Source organism: Lissotriton helveticus, chromosome 6 (genome assembly GCF_964261635.1).
Source record: "Lissotriton helveticus chromosome 6, aLisHel1.1, whole genome shotgun sequence".
Lineage (NCBI taxonomy): Eukaryota > Metazoa > Chordata > Amphibia > Caudata > Salamandridae > Lissotriton > Lissotriton helveticus.
The window spans coordinates 232,406,629-232,420,912 of NC_136067.1; the positions used below are offsets into that span (position 1 = coordinate 232,406,629).

Consider the following 14,284-nt stretch of genomic DNA (forward strand, 5'->3'; position numbering starts at 1 on the left):
AAAACAAGTCACCAGCTAAACCTCTTTTCAGTAAATCCTAGCTCAAAAAATGAATTGCATCGGACAAAGCGACAGTAGAGTTTCAAAGACCACACTGGTCCTGTAAGATGCTGTGATCTAGATCCTATTGAAATACAGCTTTCCTGACAACCTTACAGTGGAAACACTGAACCCATTAATTAAAGGGTACCACTGCCCTAACCGACGTGTGTTAGCTGGAAGGCTGCACCGCGAAACAAACCAGCAGAAACAACCCACAATATATGCCAAGCTCCCTTGGGGTAGATCCGAGGTCAGCCCACACCACACTCACTAGGGCCTTGGGACAGAAAACGTGACTGTCCCCCGCATCCATTAATTTTCACCCGATGCATGCCATTTAAAGCAACTTTTCACAGACGTTAAGCTGCTACTTGTAGTGCTACAAAGAAACATTAGCAAACGCTACACTATATAAGAATGGCAAAGCAGAAAAAATAATGAGCATTTATATAGGGCCCTGTTAAATAAAGTATGCTAGAAAAAGCAACACAGTTTTGCCAGAGCACCTTTTGTGTTTTCAGCAGGCGTTGCATGACATCTGCTGTAATACTGAATAGAAGGACGCAATTGGAGCACATGTATATAGGTATATCTGAACCAGCATTCAATGTAACTAGATTTTGCCAGTGAGGCGGATTGGCTTAGGGACTCTATGAGAAATTGATAAGGCCCCTGAAATAAAAGGGCACCATATCAACTCATACATCAGACCACTTTCCTACATTTCTTAGGTGGAAGATTACTTTGATTGTAAATTGCAAGTTAACATCAACGTGGCAAATGGTTCTAAAGGGAAGAGTAGGACTGAATAGGAATTAAAATTGTGGAACATGGAGGTTAGCAAGATTTATTGGATTGGCTGTCAATATTTACATACATTTCTGCAAACAAAACATGCTTGGCAATGATATGAAAAGGAAGATAATACTTCACTGGTGTCTACATCATGGGAGAACACACTCAAATGAAGCAGATGTCCGCATCGTACAATGTACTGATTGTCTTAACACTAAATACCTTATTGCGGGCCTCCATTAGTGGTGAGAAGAAATAGTAAATCTGCTGTAAAAATAAAGGACGGCCTGTTCCGTCCACCTCTCTGTTCTCTTGCCTCATTTAGAGTTCAAGTAGCATCGGGGTTTCTGATGGAAGAGCCTCAGTCCCCTCCATCTTCGTACAGCCCCCTTGCTGGCAGACTTCAAAAGAGACTCAACACTTGGGTCTTCGTCAGAGACACCGCGCCCAGATAACCCTTGGGGTGACAGTGCTGCGCTTTTCAAATGCCATTTGATTGATTGTTTAATTGTCTCTGCCACTGGAAACCCGTGGACAGGGGTCTACGAGGCCATCAGGGTTACATTGTCAGTGGTCCACTCTGCAACTTTAGGTGCTTAGTTCCTCTGGGTATAACCCTTGTGCTGGTCGCAAATGGGAAAAAGATGAAATGTGCCTGATGTTCAAGCAAAAAACTCCAGCTGCGTCAGGCACAGCACCCTCCTATGGTTTTGTACATGGTATCTCTGGATCAAACCTGAGGGAGAGTAGGATGGCTGGCCTTATGTATTTAGATCATGTTGGTTCAAGATGTGACTTTGAGCTGTCTCATCTAATGTGAATACCGGTTCAAGTCACCCAATGATATTTATATAAAACAAGAGCATAATATTCTCCTCATCCAGGTTATCCCGCTTGAAATGAACCAGAAATGTCTCTTTTCTTTTTGAGTAATTTCATGCTCAGTCTTGATCTGAACAATTATTTCAAAATTAGCAACTTAATACAAGAGCAATACTTATTTGCAAAAGACAGGACTCACCTCAAGATTATGCAAGACAAACTTGATCTGTGAAAATGGGAGCCATGCCAGAGGTTCAGCATAATTACTATGTACATGTGCCCCCCTTAGATTAACTGTATGCAAATGTATCCTATGAAGATTTCCTAAAACTCTGTCATGGATCCATCCATTGAGGCCAACATTAGACAACCCTAATGAACCATATCTAAATATCTTTATGAACACATTCGATTATGGTTCCAATATGCCAAACGGCCTTAGCATGTGAGCCTAGAATACAGGATGTCATGTCACCACATAAAACAATTATAATAATTCTATCATCCTAAAAATGTTGTGACATGTCTGATTCTACATTATTGCTTAGTCTGATGTGGAATTATAAATGTCCGTAGCCGAAAACAAAATCAAGAGAAAATTTAAATATCCCCAAAAAGGTATACCAACAACAACCAGTAAAGTTTTACCTGCACGCTTGTGTCGTGATAGGCTTTTTGAGAAAGTATTTTCGATTTTGTTTCCAATGTATGTCTAAGAAAAAATAAAGTAAAACACATTGCATGTCAGTGTATATTTTTCCATAAGCAAAGTTTGAAGCAAAGGGCACTAATAAAACATAATGTCCCAAGCCTAGATTATTGCATGACCAATTTCTTGGCACATACAGACTGTATTTCCTGAATTCCTTTGGCTTAAGTTGCAGGAATAATGAGTTGACTTGATACAGAGAACAAGAGGCTTAGTTGTGTACAGATTCAATAAGAAACCCCTCACAGGTTTCCGGAAATCACAAGTGAGCCAACAGCACAAAACAGTAGGTAACAATTGAGCTTTAATGGGCTTTATTCCAAAGGGTGCTACCCACTGTTAATTGACTCCTATGCAATTATGGGCCCAAGCAGACAGTGAGTGGGAGTAATGAAGGGAAGGGCAATTAACAGTAGTCTAATTTAACTTGTCTATTTAACAACCCTTGGTCACACCTTCACTAATAGTTAGTAGTTAGGGCCAGCAATCTGAGGAGTACTGCTCCTATGTTCTTTACATTCGGCATTACTCTACCACTCTTGTTAAAGATATCTCCTTTGCCATTTTCTAAAATTATAATATTGTCATAAATACACAAGTTGTCCTTGTCATTGAATTATGTTGCGACTGTACTTACTGTAATTGTTTTGTGCTCCAGACACTTGTTGGACATACCCTAAATTAATCTGTGCTCACCTTCTGGTAGCTATGGCACAGAGCAGTCTGGCTTAATTTAAGAGGGAATGTGTAAAGTATTTGTGCAACACTTCGAACAGTATAACAGTAAACATACCACACCTGGTTAAACTATTGGAGCTTAATTTAATTGTTTAAAAGCATAAAGCGCCAACCGGGGGTATCTGGTCATGCTAGACCAGGTCAAATCCAAAGGTTCAAGCCAACCACGATGGAGCGCTGGTCGGATATAGGGACAAAACATATCCCACTACAAAGTACCTTAGTTGTGTCTTCGACACAGCCCAGATGCAAGAAGCAAAAAGGTGATGCATCATTATTAAACTACAGGATGAAGGCGGTGCACTGTGCAAAATCGAGTGTTCATCAGAAAGGGAGGCAATGCGCAGTCTGCGTTGTGATGTACTCATTCCTTGTGGAAGCAACAATGCGTTGTCGTCGCAGGAGATGTGCCAGATCCAAGAGGCGCAATCGGGTTGATCCACGGATTTCTCCTAAAACAGCACTTTATTCCCATTCGCAAAATTGGGTTGGCACCACTTGGCAGGACAAGACTCACAGATGGCAGAGTTCAGGTGCTGTAGAAGGATGGTTGGAAGTCTTTGATGTCCCTGAGACTTCAGAACTGGAGGCAAGCCAGCAAGCCCTGGGAGTCACTTTGGTACTGGGTTGAAGAGATGCAGGTCCAGTCCTTTGCACTCCCAGGCAAGGAAGGCACCAGCAGAGCAGGAGTCCAGCACAGTAGCAGTCCAGCAGAGTGGCAGTCTTTTCAGCAGCACAGCAGTTCTTCCTCCTGGCAGCATATCCACAGGTGCAGAAGGGTACTCAATTGGTGGTGTCAGAGGTCCAGTACGTATGCCCAGTTCTGCCTTTGAAGTGGGGGGAGACTTCAAAGAGATGCCTTTGAAGTTCACAGAGTCCCTGCCCTTCCTGCCCTGGCTCCAGACTTACTACAGGGGGAGTGTGTATCCCTTTGTGTGGGGACAGGACACAGCCTATTCAGGTGTAAGTGTCAGCTCCTCCCTACCATCCTGCCCAGGATGACCTATCAGGATGTGCATGGCCAATCAGTTGCACCAAAGTTCCCTTTGTGTGTGGCTGTCTAGAGGCAATGCAAAAATCCCAGCGGTCACCCACCCCAGGCATGTATTCAGAGGCAGACAGAAAGCCCCAAATGGCAAAAGTGAGACAATGGCAACTTTCTAAAAGTGCTATTTTCACAATTACAATTTAAAATCGGACTTCTCCATATGTTCTAATTTCAAATTATGATTCAAGAAACACCAAACTTGGGGGTCCAATCTCTTCCTAATTGGAAATTACACTGATAAAGTATAATACAGTAATCCCAATGTTGTCCTCTGGGAGAGATAAGCCTTGCAGTAGTGACAAATTCACTACCATGATATGTGAAACTTAAAAATACATGCCCTACTTTTTTAGTACAATGCACCCTGACCTAAGGCTGCCCAGGACCTACCTTAGGAGTGACATATGTATTAAAAAGGAAGATTTTCACCTCACAAGAGGATTAACGTGCCAGGTCGACATGGCAGTTTAAAATTGCATGCACATGGTCTGCAATGGCCTGTTTAAAGAGCTACTTAAATGGGTGGCCACTTGTAGCATTTAATTTACAGGCCTGGGCATATGTAGTGAACTTTACTGAGGACTTATAAGTACATTAAATATGCCAATTGTGGATAAGCCAACGTTACCATGTTTTAAGAAAACAGCACATGCAATTTAGCACGGTTAGCGATGGTAATGTGCCCAGAGTCCAAACGCCACCTGTTAGAATTGGGGGTCTCTAGTTGGCAGAAGTAGGTACCTTTGACCAAATAGAGACCCTTGCTTCTAGTCAGGGTAAGGGGGCTACACTCCTAAATAACCCCTGCTCCCCCCCTTGGTAGCTTGGCACGATCAAAAAGGCTTATCTCAGAGGCAGTGTGTAAAGCATTTGTGAACACATACAGTAATACAGTGAAAACACTACAAATGGACACCACACCAGTTTAAAAAAATAAGTAATGTTTACTAGACTTATCGTAAGACCAAACGAGAAAAATCCACAATACTGTAATAAAAGATATAAGGATTTAAAATGGTAGAAAATTGCTTAGTTCAAGGTAGATGGTAAATGCAACACTTTACTCTCAAGGTATCTGGGATGTGTCACGCAATACAAACAAGAGGGTTGCATGGAAGTTGATGCGCGTTCCTTACACTCAGGGGAGTGGATGCGTCGGTTCCTTACTGCTGCGCAGGGGAGTTGAGGCTCGCTTCCTTACTGTGTGGGGAGTTGATGCGTCATTTCTTACTGCAGTCCGGTGATGATGCAACAAGATGGCGCCTCGGTGCGATGCGAAGATCTGGTGCGATGCGACAAAATGGCATCATTGATATGATGCGACAATTTTGGATGCGATTCAGCACGCCCGACGGCAGTGCGGTGAACTCAGTAACTTCTGAGCCGCAACAGGCCCGGCGACATGCTTCTCCGATGATGAGACGGTGACCTCTGCGGCAGCGACACGCTTCTCCAGTGATACGACATGCTTCGTCGGTGGAGTGACGGCGAACAACTGCGGTGGTGGCTCGCTTCTTTGGTGAAACGACAGCAACTGCTGTGGCGGTGACATGCTTCTCCTCATTGCGTTGTGCTTCCAGCTTCCTTGGTTCTTCTCCTTGGCAAAGGTTCATCTTGATTTCCAGAAGTGATCTAAAGTTCTGGGGTCTGGACTCCAATATTTAAACCAGTAAATCCTTTGTCCTCTGAATGCAGAGGATGCTTATGCCCAGCCAAAACCAGTTCTGTGCAGCTTCCTGGCAGGAGGTGGAGACAGCAGTGTTGATAGCAGACCTGGCCCGGGTAGCTGAAAGATAATCTCCTCCCCCTACTCTCTATTCTATGAGGGCTCAGGTCAGTGAAAGGATATCCCCGCCCCCCCACTCTCTATTCAATGCAGGTCCTATTCAGCCCAGCCCTGACCCATTAGACTGCTGGAGCCAAGGCCCTCTACAGCCCCCTGTCACCCACAAACCAAACATGGAATACACAAACCTAGCAGAGGCATGCTGGACAGGTACGCAAGAAAATACCTACTTTCTAAAAGTGGTATTTTCAAACACAGAATGTAACAATCACCATCACTGAAAGATGTATTTTAACATTCTGAGTACAAGCATACTGAACTCGAATTTCCACCTAGTGCCCTGAGTTAGTTAGGATTATAGGGTGTTATAATCAAACTACCCCTTATGGCCTATGGGAAAAGGTAGCCTTGCAATAGTGAAAAACGAAATTGGCTGTAATTCACTATCGGAACATGCCACACACATCAGGGCATGTCCTACCTTTTACATACAATGCACCCTGCCCATGGGGGTACCTTGGGCCTACCTTAGGGGAGACTAACATGTAGAAAAGGGAAGGTTTAGGGACTGGCAAGTGGGTGCACCTGAAGTAAACAAGAAAAACTAGCTACTAGGACAATATACGTGTAGTATGTGTCTGCGCAAGAAAACCAGTAGTTTTTTTTATGAAAGCACTCACCCACCAACCTAGTTGGTGGCATGCATCATCATCGGGCCCCACCCGAGGTGCCGAGTGTACCTCAGGTGTGCTGCGACGCCTGGTTACAGCGGAGTGGGTTTTGTTACCCGAGTGTGAGTGCTGGTGTGTTTAAGTGAAATTTTAAAATTCTGTCCTAGGGGTCCTGAATGGTTCATTTATTGATGGGCCCCTGGCAGAGTTCAAAACAAAGGATTTTGGAAAAATAGGGATGGACTTATAGTCTCCCACGTCCAGTGTAGTCTACTAGTTTCAGCCAGGCCTTTTTTCTAAACTGGCTTTCTTCAGGATCTTTTATGTGTAGGGGTGATACAGGGGACCTAATGTATTTGTCAGTACCCTGTATGTGTAGCACGCTCTAAGGTGCTGTAACTGTGAGAGGTGTATCCTCTCAGTTTGTACTCCTAATTTCAAAGGACAAATTCCCAGGGTCTCTGCCGGGGGTCCGACACTCCTGTGCACTTTGGCGTGGTCAACGGTCCCGCTGTTGAACCTACAATACGGTCAGGAGCGAGCTAGGGGACACAAACTAGCTACTCTAGTTCCTCTCTCTCTTCTTTGATTACCTAACAAGTGGGTGCACTTGCCAGGTCGACATGGCAGCCCCAGGCAGCACACAGGTGCTGCAATGGCAGGCCTACGCCATATTTTACAAGCTGCTTCTGTGGGTGGCACAAACAGTGCTGCAAGCCCACCAGCAGCATTTGATTTACAGGCCCTGGGCACACATGGTGAACTGTACTAGGATCTGACAAGTAAATCAAATAAGCCAATCATGGAGTCACTAATCCATTATAACAATTTACAATAGGGAGCACTTGCACTTTGGCACTGAATAGCAGTGGCAAAGTGCCCAAAGCATCGAGATCAGCAAAAACATAGGAGGCAACAGCAAAACAATGGAAGGGAGACCCACGCCAATGGTGCCAGGTTTAACACCACCAAAAACAAAGTCAGCAAAAACAGGAGGTCTGAAGGCAAAAAGTCAAGGGAAACGCCACCAAGGATGCCGAGTCTAACATATATTTTCTAAGATAAAGGTAATTAGGAGATGGCACCCTTTCAGCAAAGTTAGGTATATAGTGGAGCTGTTTTTAATGGCGCTGGAAGAGAGAAAAGGCAGGTTAACAGTACTAGAATTCTACAGTGGTAAAATTCATTGATTGCCCTAAAGCTGCTTGGGAAATTCCTGTAACAATATTTTTGCAAACGATATTTAAGACACAATATTTCTTTCAAAAGATATTGCTAACATCAATGTTATGACATTCAACAATTCCTATCCCTCAAACCTCACTTTCTCTGTACCTTCCTGTCCATACACAATGCTATTGCTGGCTCTTGCCTCTCACTCTGAATCTCCCTAGGACCATTTATATAGAGGAACTTTCAAGAGTACCTTGTCCCAGTGGAAAGAGCATCCTGCGCCAGTATGGTACGTCACAGCAAAGGACCAATATGTGGTGGGTCACGTGCATAGTGGTATGGGTGTGTGGAAGAAAGGACCTGCAGTTGGAACTCAGACTTTAAGCGCCACATGTTGTAGGTAACTCATATTCTTTATGTAAGGATTAACCCAACTACCTTGTAGTACCAACCAATATGTATTAGAATTTGGATGAAAGAGTTACCTGCCAAGTTTACTTATTAGAACATTCTCGCTGAGAATCAATCTAGCAGAAAGCATACAGGAATACAATTGTGCTTACATCAGCAGAAAATCCATCTTTTTAAAATGAATTGGAATAGAAGTATAATACGTCACCCATAAACCGGCTTGCAGCCTACTTCTAAGGAAGCTTGACTGAAAATGCTAGGAGCGCTATTCCGCTAAGTGATAATGGTGCAAAGTGATATAGTGGGTCGTTGTGAAATGCACAGTGATGGAGTGTTGGATGCCGTGTTAAGGTGTAATGGTTTCTGATTTTATGTTATGTAGTATGATATAACGTTATCGGGTCGTGAATGGGGTGGTGTAATGTAGAATGATTGCAAAAACAACACTTGATGGACGGAATGTTGCACAATGGCAAAACATTCACCCCCAGTCACAGATCTGGGTCTAAATCCATCGCTATTTTGCTCATCACACCACCCCAGTTAAGACATGGCCATATGTAAATCAGTCTTGACCCTGTGCCTCATGGGAACAGTTCAGCCCGAATTGCTGTTAAAGATTGCAGGGATTTGTTAACATGAGCTGAAAGCCATTTTGTATTTTCGGCAGCCATTTTAGTTAGCCATGTGCTCGCCATGTGCTGTTTCCCTCTTCAGAGCCTTGCACATGCTCAGAAGGGCCTAGCTAGTAGAATGCACCTGCTTCTCTCATACAACTGTCAGGCTATTTTTGCTGCTGTATGGAGAAGTAACTCTCCTCCCACTTTGTTGAGCAAGCAGATCTTGTATGCCCATATTAGGCATCTTGCATGCTTACATGAGCCAGGACTGCCCCTTGGTCTTATGCAGACTATGTAACCCTAAGCATATATAAGGCCCCATTTTTCTGTACTCCTTAGACTGCCTCATTCATTTGCTAAGGCTTCTGTGTCTGAGGTGAATAAATGCATTCTTTTTATGTTACAACTTCTGTGCCAATTTCTTCTTTGTTGGTTTAAAAGGACCAAGTATCAGTGAGACCCCTGAGAAGGTTTCTATGTTCTTCAAATGGCGATCCAACATGGACCTCATCAGAGAAGTGGCTATCTAAGGGAGTGATCTTGTCAGGAGACAGAAATGTACTGAGGTGGAAAGAACAGGATTCTACTAAGGAGGTACTCTGTGCACGGAGATTCTGGGGATTCTCTGTCTCTGCAACCTGGTATATTTCAAGTCAGGTTTCTGTGCTTAGCCTTATAAATGAATGTGTCTAAATATGATAAGTAAGGAATGAAGCTTGCTTTTCCTATGTGGAATTATCAAAATGATTGGTTTTATTAAAAACAATCTGTATATATTTAATAAAATTGCTTTTAAATTCGTTTTTTAATATTTATAAAGCTTAATACTCATACTGTAACCTCCTAGCATTAAAATTAAATTTAAGTTGTGTTGTACCGCATAATGAGGAAATTTGCATATGAAATATCACTCTGCACAGACGTTAAAAACTCACTTTTATAAGGGTATGAATGAGATACTTCTAATGTCCAATCTCTGGGATTTGTAGAGAACATTCTGAGGATGACTATTATGCAAAAAAATTATAGGATATTCATTTTTAAGTGTCTCAAATATCAGTCGAAATTGGGCAAAATTCACTAATTTAAAAACAAATTCTGCCATTCTGAGCAGCTTTTAAAGTACCTTAGGCTTCACTAAATGCATACATTTAGGTATACAAAAATTAGCTATATTGTTAGACAAGTATACTGCACACTGCTTACAATTGAAAATAAATATAAAAAACCAGCAGGAGTTATTCTTTTAATTGTAAACTGCCAAACAGGGGGATAAGTGCTTTCCAGCTTTCTGTCTCTAGGGTGACTTTGAATTGGGCAAGCCACATGGAAAATTTGCACACAGAATAGGACAGCTGGGAAGACTTAACAGTCAGTTCTATATTTAGATGCCTAGCAGGGCTCCCAGAGCAAGGTCTGCTTTGACATTTTGACATCTATAACTTTTTGAAAGACAAGATGGCAGCGCTGCGAAAGAAGGAGGCGGTGGGCTTATTTTTTGTTGGCAAAAGCAAGTTTTTATGCACTCTCATGATTATACCACAATACAATTGTATATGTGAGCTTGGCCATATATACAGCACTAATGCTTTTAGTTTGGCGCTTACTAGGGCTGAGGCAATGAAATTTAGTTTGACTTCATGTGCCCTCATGTCTCACTTATGAATTTGCTAAAAGGATTGAGGTTTGGGTATTCATGTTTTTTTAGCCCTCTCAAAAGTGCTATGTACCTCCTATAACTTTGTTTATGCCCAGTTGCTACAAATAGGGGTTGATGGTGTTGACAGAAGTGAAACCTGTTTCAGGTTTCCTACTGTCAAAATGGGGGAAGGAGGCTAGCTCCTCTACAAATTAAGGCTAGGTAAAATGTATGTTGCTCTCTCTTTTTCTCAATTTTCTTTAGCCTGTTTAAGCTGTCTGTGAAATAGCAATGGTACATTTATTTGGCTACTCAGTAATACTGTTTTAAACATGGTCAGCATTAATAAAATGAATAAATGTATATATTATGTTACTGCCCATCTTGTTTGATGAAATTATGACAGGATCAGTAGTCTAGATTGTTGTTCCCTTATTTTGATCTTTAAGAGGAACTAGATATGGGTAGTTTTTGTTCTACAAGTCTTAAGGTGATAATACCATTATTGTATTATTCTCATGCTACATAGTTTTATAAGGGTATTGCTAGTTTTTTATTAGCTAGACTGTGTAAATAAACTGACAGTCTTTATTCGAACTGATGTTGCATAGTTTGGATCATGGAAAGTAGAACGCAGGGAAGATGCCCATGTGATCCTTAGCAAAACTGTTTTGAAGGAAATATTGTTTTATAGATAAGAACTCCTGTTAAATTAGCAGTTTTAGATTTTTCCTGTTGCTCCTATAACATGAGAGCAGGGTCCTAAGCATACAATGTAGGTGCTTTTATTAAGAAGAATCATTTTAGAAGTGCCTACAGTCTTGTACAAGTAGTTTAAAAGTGCAGAATATTTCCTTTTTTTAGGGTTTTCAGATTAGTACACAGGAATACACCAATGTAAGGATTTAGGGTAGGTCTGTGTTGTTTTTCTCTTTTCCTCACAATTTAGTAAATGAACACGGACGTCCTTGGCTGCTTGGGATTGGTTGATTTATTACTCTTGTTGGTTCACCAAAGAATTCCTTTTATACTTGCCAATAGGTGCAGGAGAAGTGGAGAAGTGGAGAAGTGTGGCTAGTGGAGAAGTGTGGCTCAATGGTTGGAGCGGCAGACCCTGAGGCAGAGGTCTAGCCCGGGACCAGGGTTCTATTCCCCGCCTCGGCGGGTCTTGGGCTCACAATTCCACAGACCTGATAATTCCTGCCTCGGTGCCTATTCCAATCATGGAGTCTTACTCTGCAACTCTGGGCAATAGCTTGCTTAATCTCCACAACGGCCCCCACAACGCTAAGGATGCCTGGCCTCCACCTTGGGGGTGCCCAGGAGTGGACACCTCACAGGGAAAGCCAGGATGGGTTCCACAGCGGTATTCGTACAAGCGCCTTGAGACCCTTGCGGGTGAGTAGTGCGCTATACAAGTATCAATTTACATTACATTACATTACAGGTTTTTTTTTTACTCTCACATAAATAAATGAAGTGGTTCTTGGGTGCCTTGCTAATATATGGGGCGTCCCAAGACTAGGAAGTATTCTGAGACTATCCTCTCTGTTGATAGACTGTTTCTGTGCCTTGTCTAAAGACCTTTTGTTCTGTCCACCAATAGATATTTGCTGCCCTACAACCATTGCCAGAGGAGCCCGAACATCAGATTCAGCCTGGGGAGTCAGCGTCAATACCAGTCCAGCTTGAAGCCAAAGTGAAGGTAACCAGCACAGGCAGTGCTGGCAACTAGGACGTCAGTGAAGGTGGAAGCCCTGAGATGAACTGTGTACCCCTGCCACTGTCTTGGGCGAAAGACGGTGTCACAAACCAGAAAGGAGAAATTGTGGATCAAGTTTTTGATGCCCAGCTGAGAGTCACAGACCGACCAGAATGGCGAGGAGGCTTTGCTTGAGGTGACCCCTTTTGAAACAAGGGTTGCTTCGGAGATCCTAGCATCAGGCCTCTGAATCCTGGTCGCGAAATGAATGCAAGTTTGCTCCTTTGTTTGTTGGTCAAGAGATACCTGGGTACACCGGATGCAATGTGTGGCCCCAACGAATGAGCAGTGCGCCAGCAGAGCAACAAAGGAGTTAGGGAAGGACTTGAGTTTAGGGTACAGGTGCTGTGTCTCTGGTGCCTGTTAGATTGAAGTGAAGAATACTGGTGCACTACCTGAGACACTGGACAGGATCGTTGAGAGCATTTGCCCTGGTGGGTGACTGCCCTATCCTGAAAGAAGAGACTTTTTCCTTGAAACTGGGCTGTGATTCTTGAGTTGCAAGTTGTGCAGCTCCACCATGGAAACAACTAGAGCCTGCCTGTGAGGCTCAAACGGACACAGGGAGAAGACTCCCCTCTGGTTGGTTGTACAGCGGCTTCAATTTCCCCAAAGACGACTTCTTTTTGTCAATAATGTATCCCTTTAGTCGTCTCGTTTTTGAGGAGGAGTAGCCTTTTGCAGCTCCTCGTACTAATTCTTATGACCCTGTGTGGTCCTCCTGGTCCCTTGGAGCCAGGATTGTTTTTGTAATATTCTGTTTAGTTGCTTTAATATTTGCATTAGTTATATTTATTATGCACGAAAAACATTTTTTCTGAGCAATTGAAAAATGTGACTTTGCCCTTTCCTTGACTGTATTAAATTGATGTTCTAGCCCTCATAAAAGGAAAATGGACAAGTAGCCCTGAAAATGTTTTTACTACATGGTTTTAGGATTTGCTTAGGACTAGAAAAATGAGAATTCTGTTTGTAATAGTGGTCATTACTCTGTCCTGCAATCTGAATGTTAATTATGACCCGAAGTTTTGTTCCCTTTGTATTCTTGCTTATACCGCATATATACCCGCTTAATGAAACGTTTAGAATGGAAAATGCCCACCTAGCAATAAATTAGGATATTGATACATTTTTGAAAATTAATCTGCAAATATTTTCTGTGTTCCTACTGGATCATAGGAATGTCTTTAGCTCATGCTAAAAGGACTATCTGTTAAAGATTGCAGGTATTTGTTAGCATGATCTGAAAGACATTTTGTATTTTGGCTGCCATTTTAGTTAGCCATGTGCTCACCATGTGCTGTTTCCCTCTTCAGAGCCTTGTACATGCTCAGAAGGGCCTAGCTAGTAGAATGCACCTGCTTCTCTCATACAACTGTCAGGCTATTTTTGCTGCTGTATTGAGAAGTAACTCTCCTCCCACTTTGTTGAGCAAGCAGATCTTGTATGCCCATATTAGGCATTTTACATGCTTACGATCTGATATATACCAACTTTGATATCATATCTTGTAATAAACCGACCCAACTAGACTGGTCTGATCACTTTTTATTAGAATTCACTATTTTTAAAATTAACAAAGGCTCCTGTAAAAAATCCCTACCCCCTACTATGCGCAGACAGTGGCACAAACTCACACTGGAGGCACTACAAAAGGTATGGGAAAAACCCGATATTAAGGAAACTGATGAAGTGGAATATAGTCTAACTATATTTCAAGAATCACTCACTGTAGCCATTGACAAAATTGCCCCCTTGAAAGTATTTAGGCAATTACCTGTGGCCAAACAGGAAAAATGGTACACCGAGGCTCTCAGAAAAGAGAAGCAAGAATGTAGGAGGATAGAGAAGAGATGGAGAAAATCCCACTCAGAGGATAACAAGAAGGCACATCGTGCAGCCCAAACAAACTACTACAAACATGTTAAAGCTGCACGTAAAAACAACATTGCCCAACAGCTCACGGAAGCTGGTAATTCTCCAAAAGAACTTTATAGGATTCTTGAGACATTTGTCAAACCCATGGCTTGTGTAAGTCCAGATGACTTCTCACAAAATCTATGCGAAG

At 42.5% G+C, this 14,284-nt stretch overlaps 1 protein-coding gene across 5 annotated transcripts in view; it reads right to left on the bottom strand.

The window, feature by feature from the left end:
• The window catches only part of LOC144762467 (adhesion G protein-coupled receptor F5-like), an 805,746-nt gene that overhangs the window by 571,402 nt on the left and 220,060 nt on the right, over nt 1-14,284 (bottom strand). For all 5 annotated transcript variants that reach the window (XM_078647682.1, XM_078647677.1, XM_078647680.1 and 2 more), the window contains exon 3: nt 2,308-2,371. In XM_078647682.1, the coding sequence (XP_078503808.1) occupies nt 2,308-2,371 (64 nt within the window). The remainder of the gene's footprint in view (nt 1-2,307; nt 2,372-14,284) is intronic.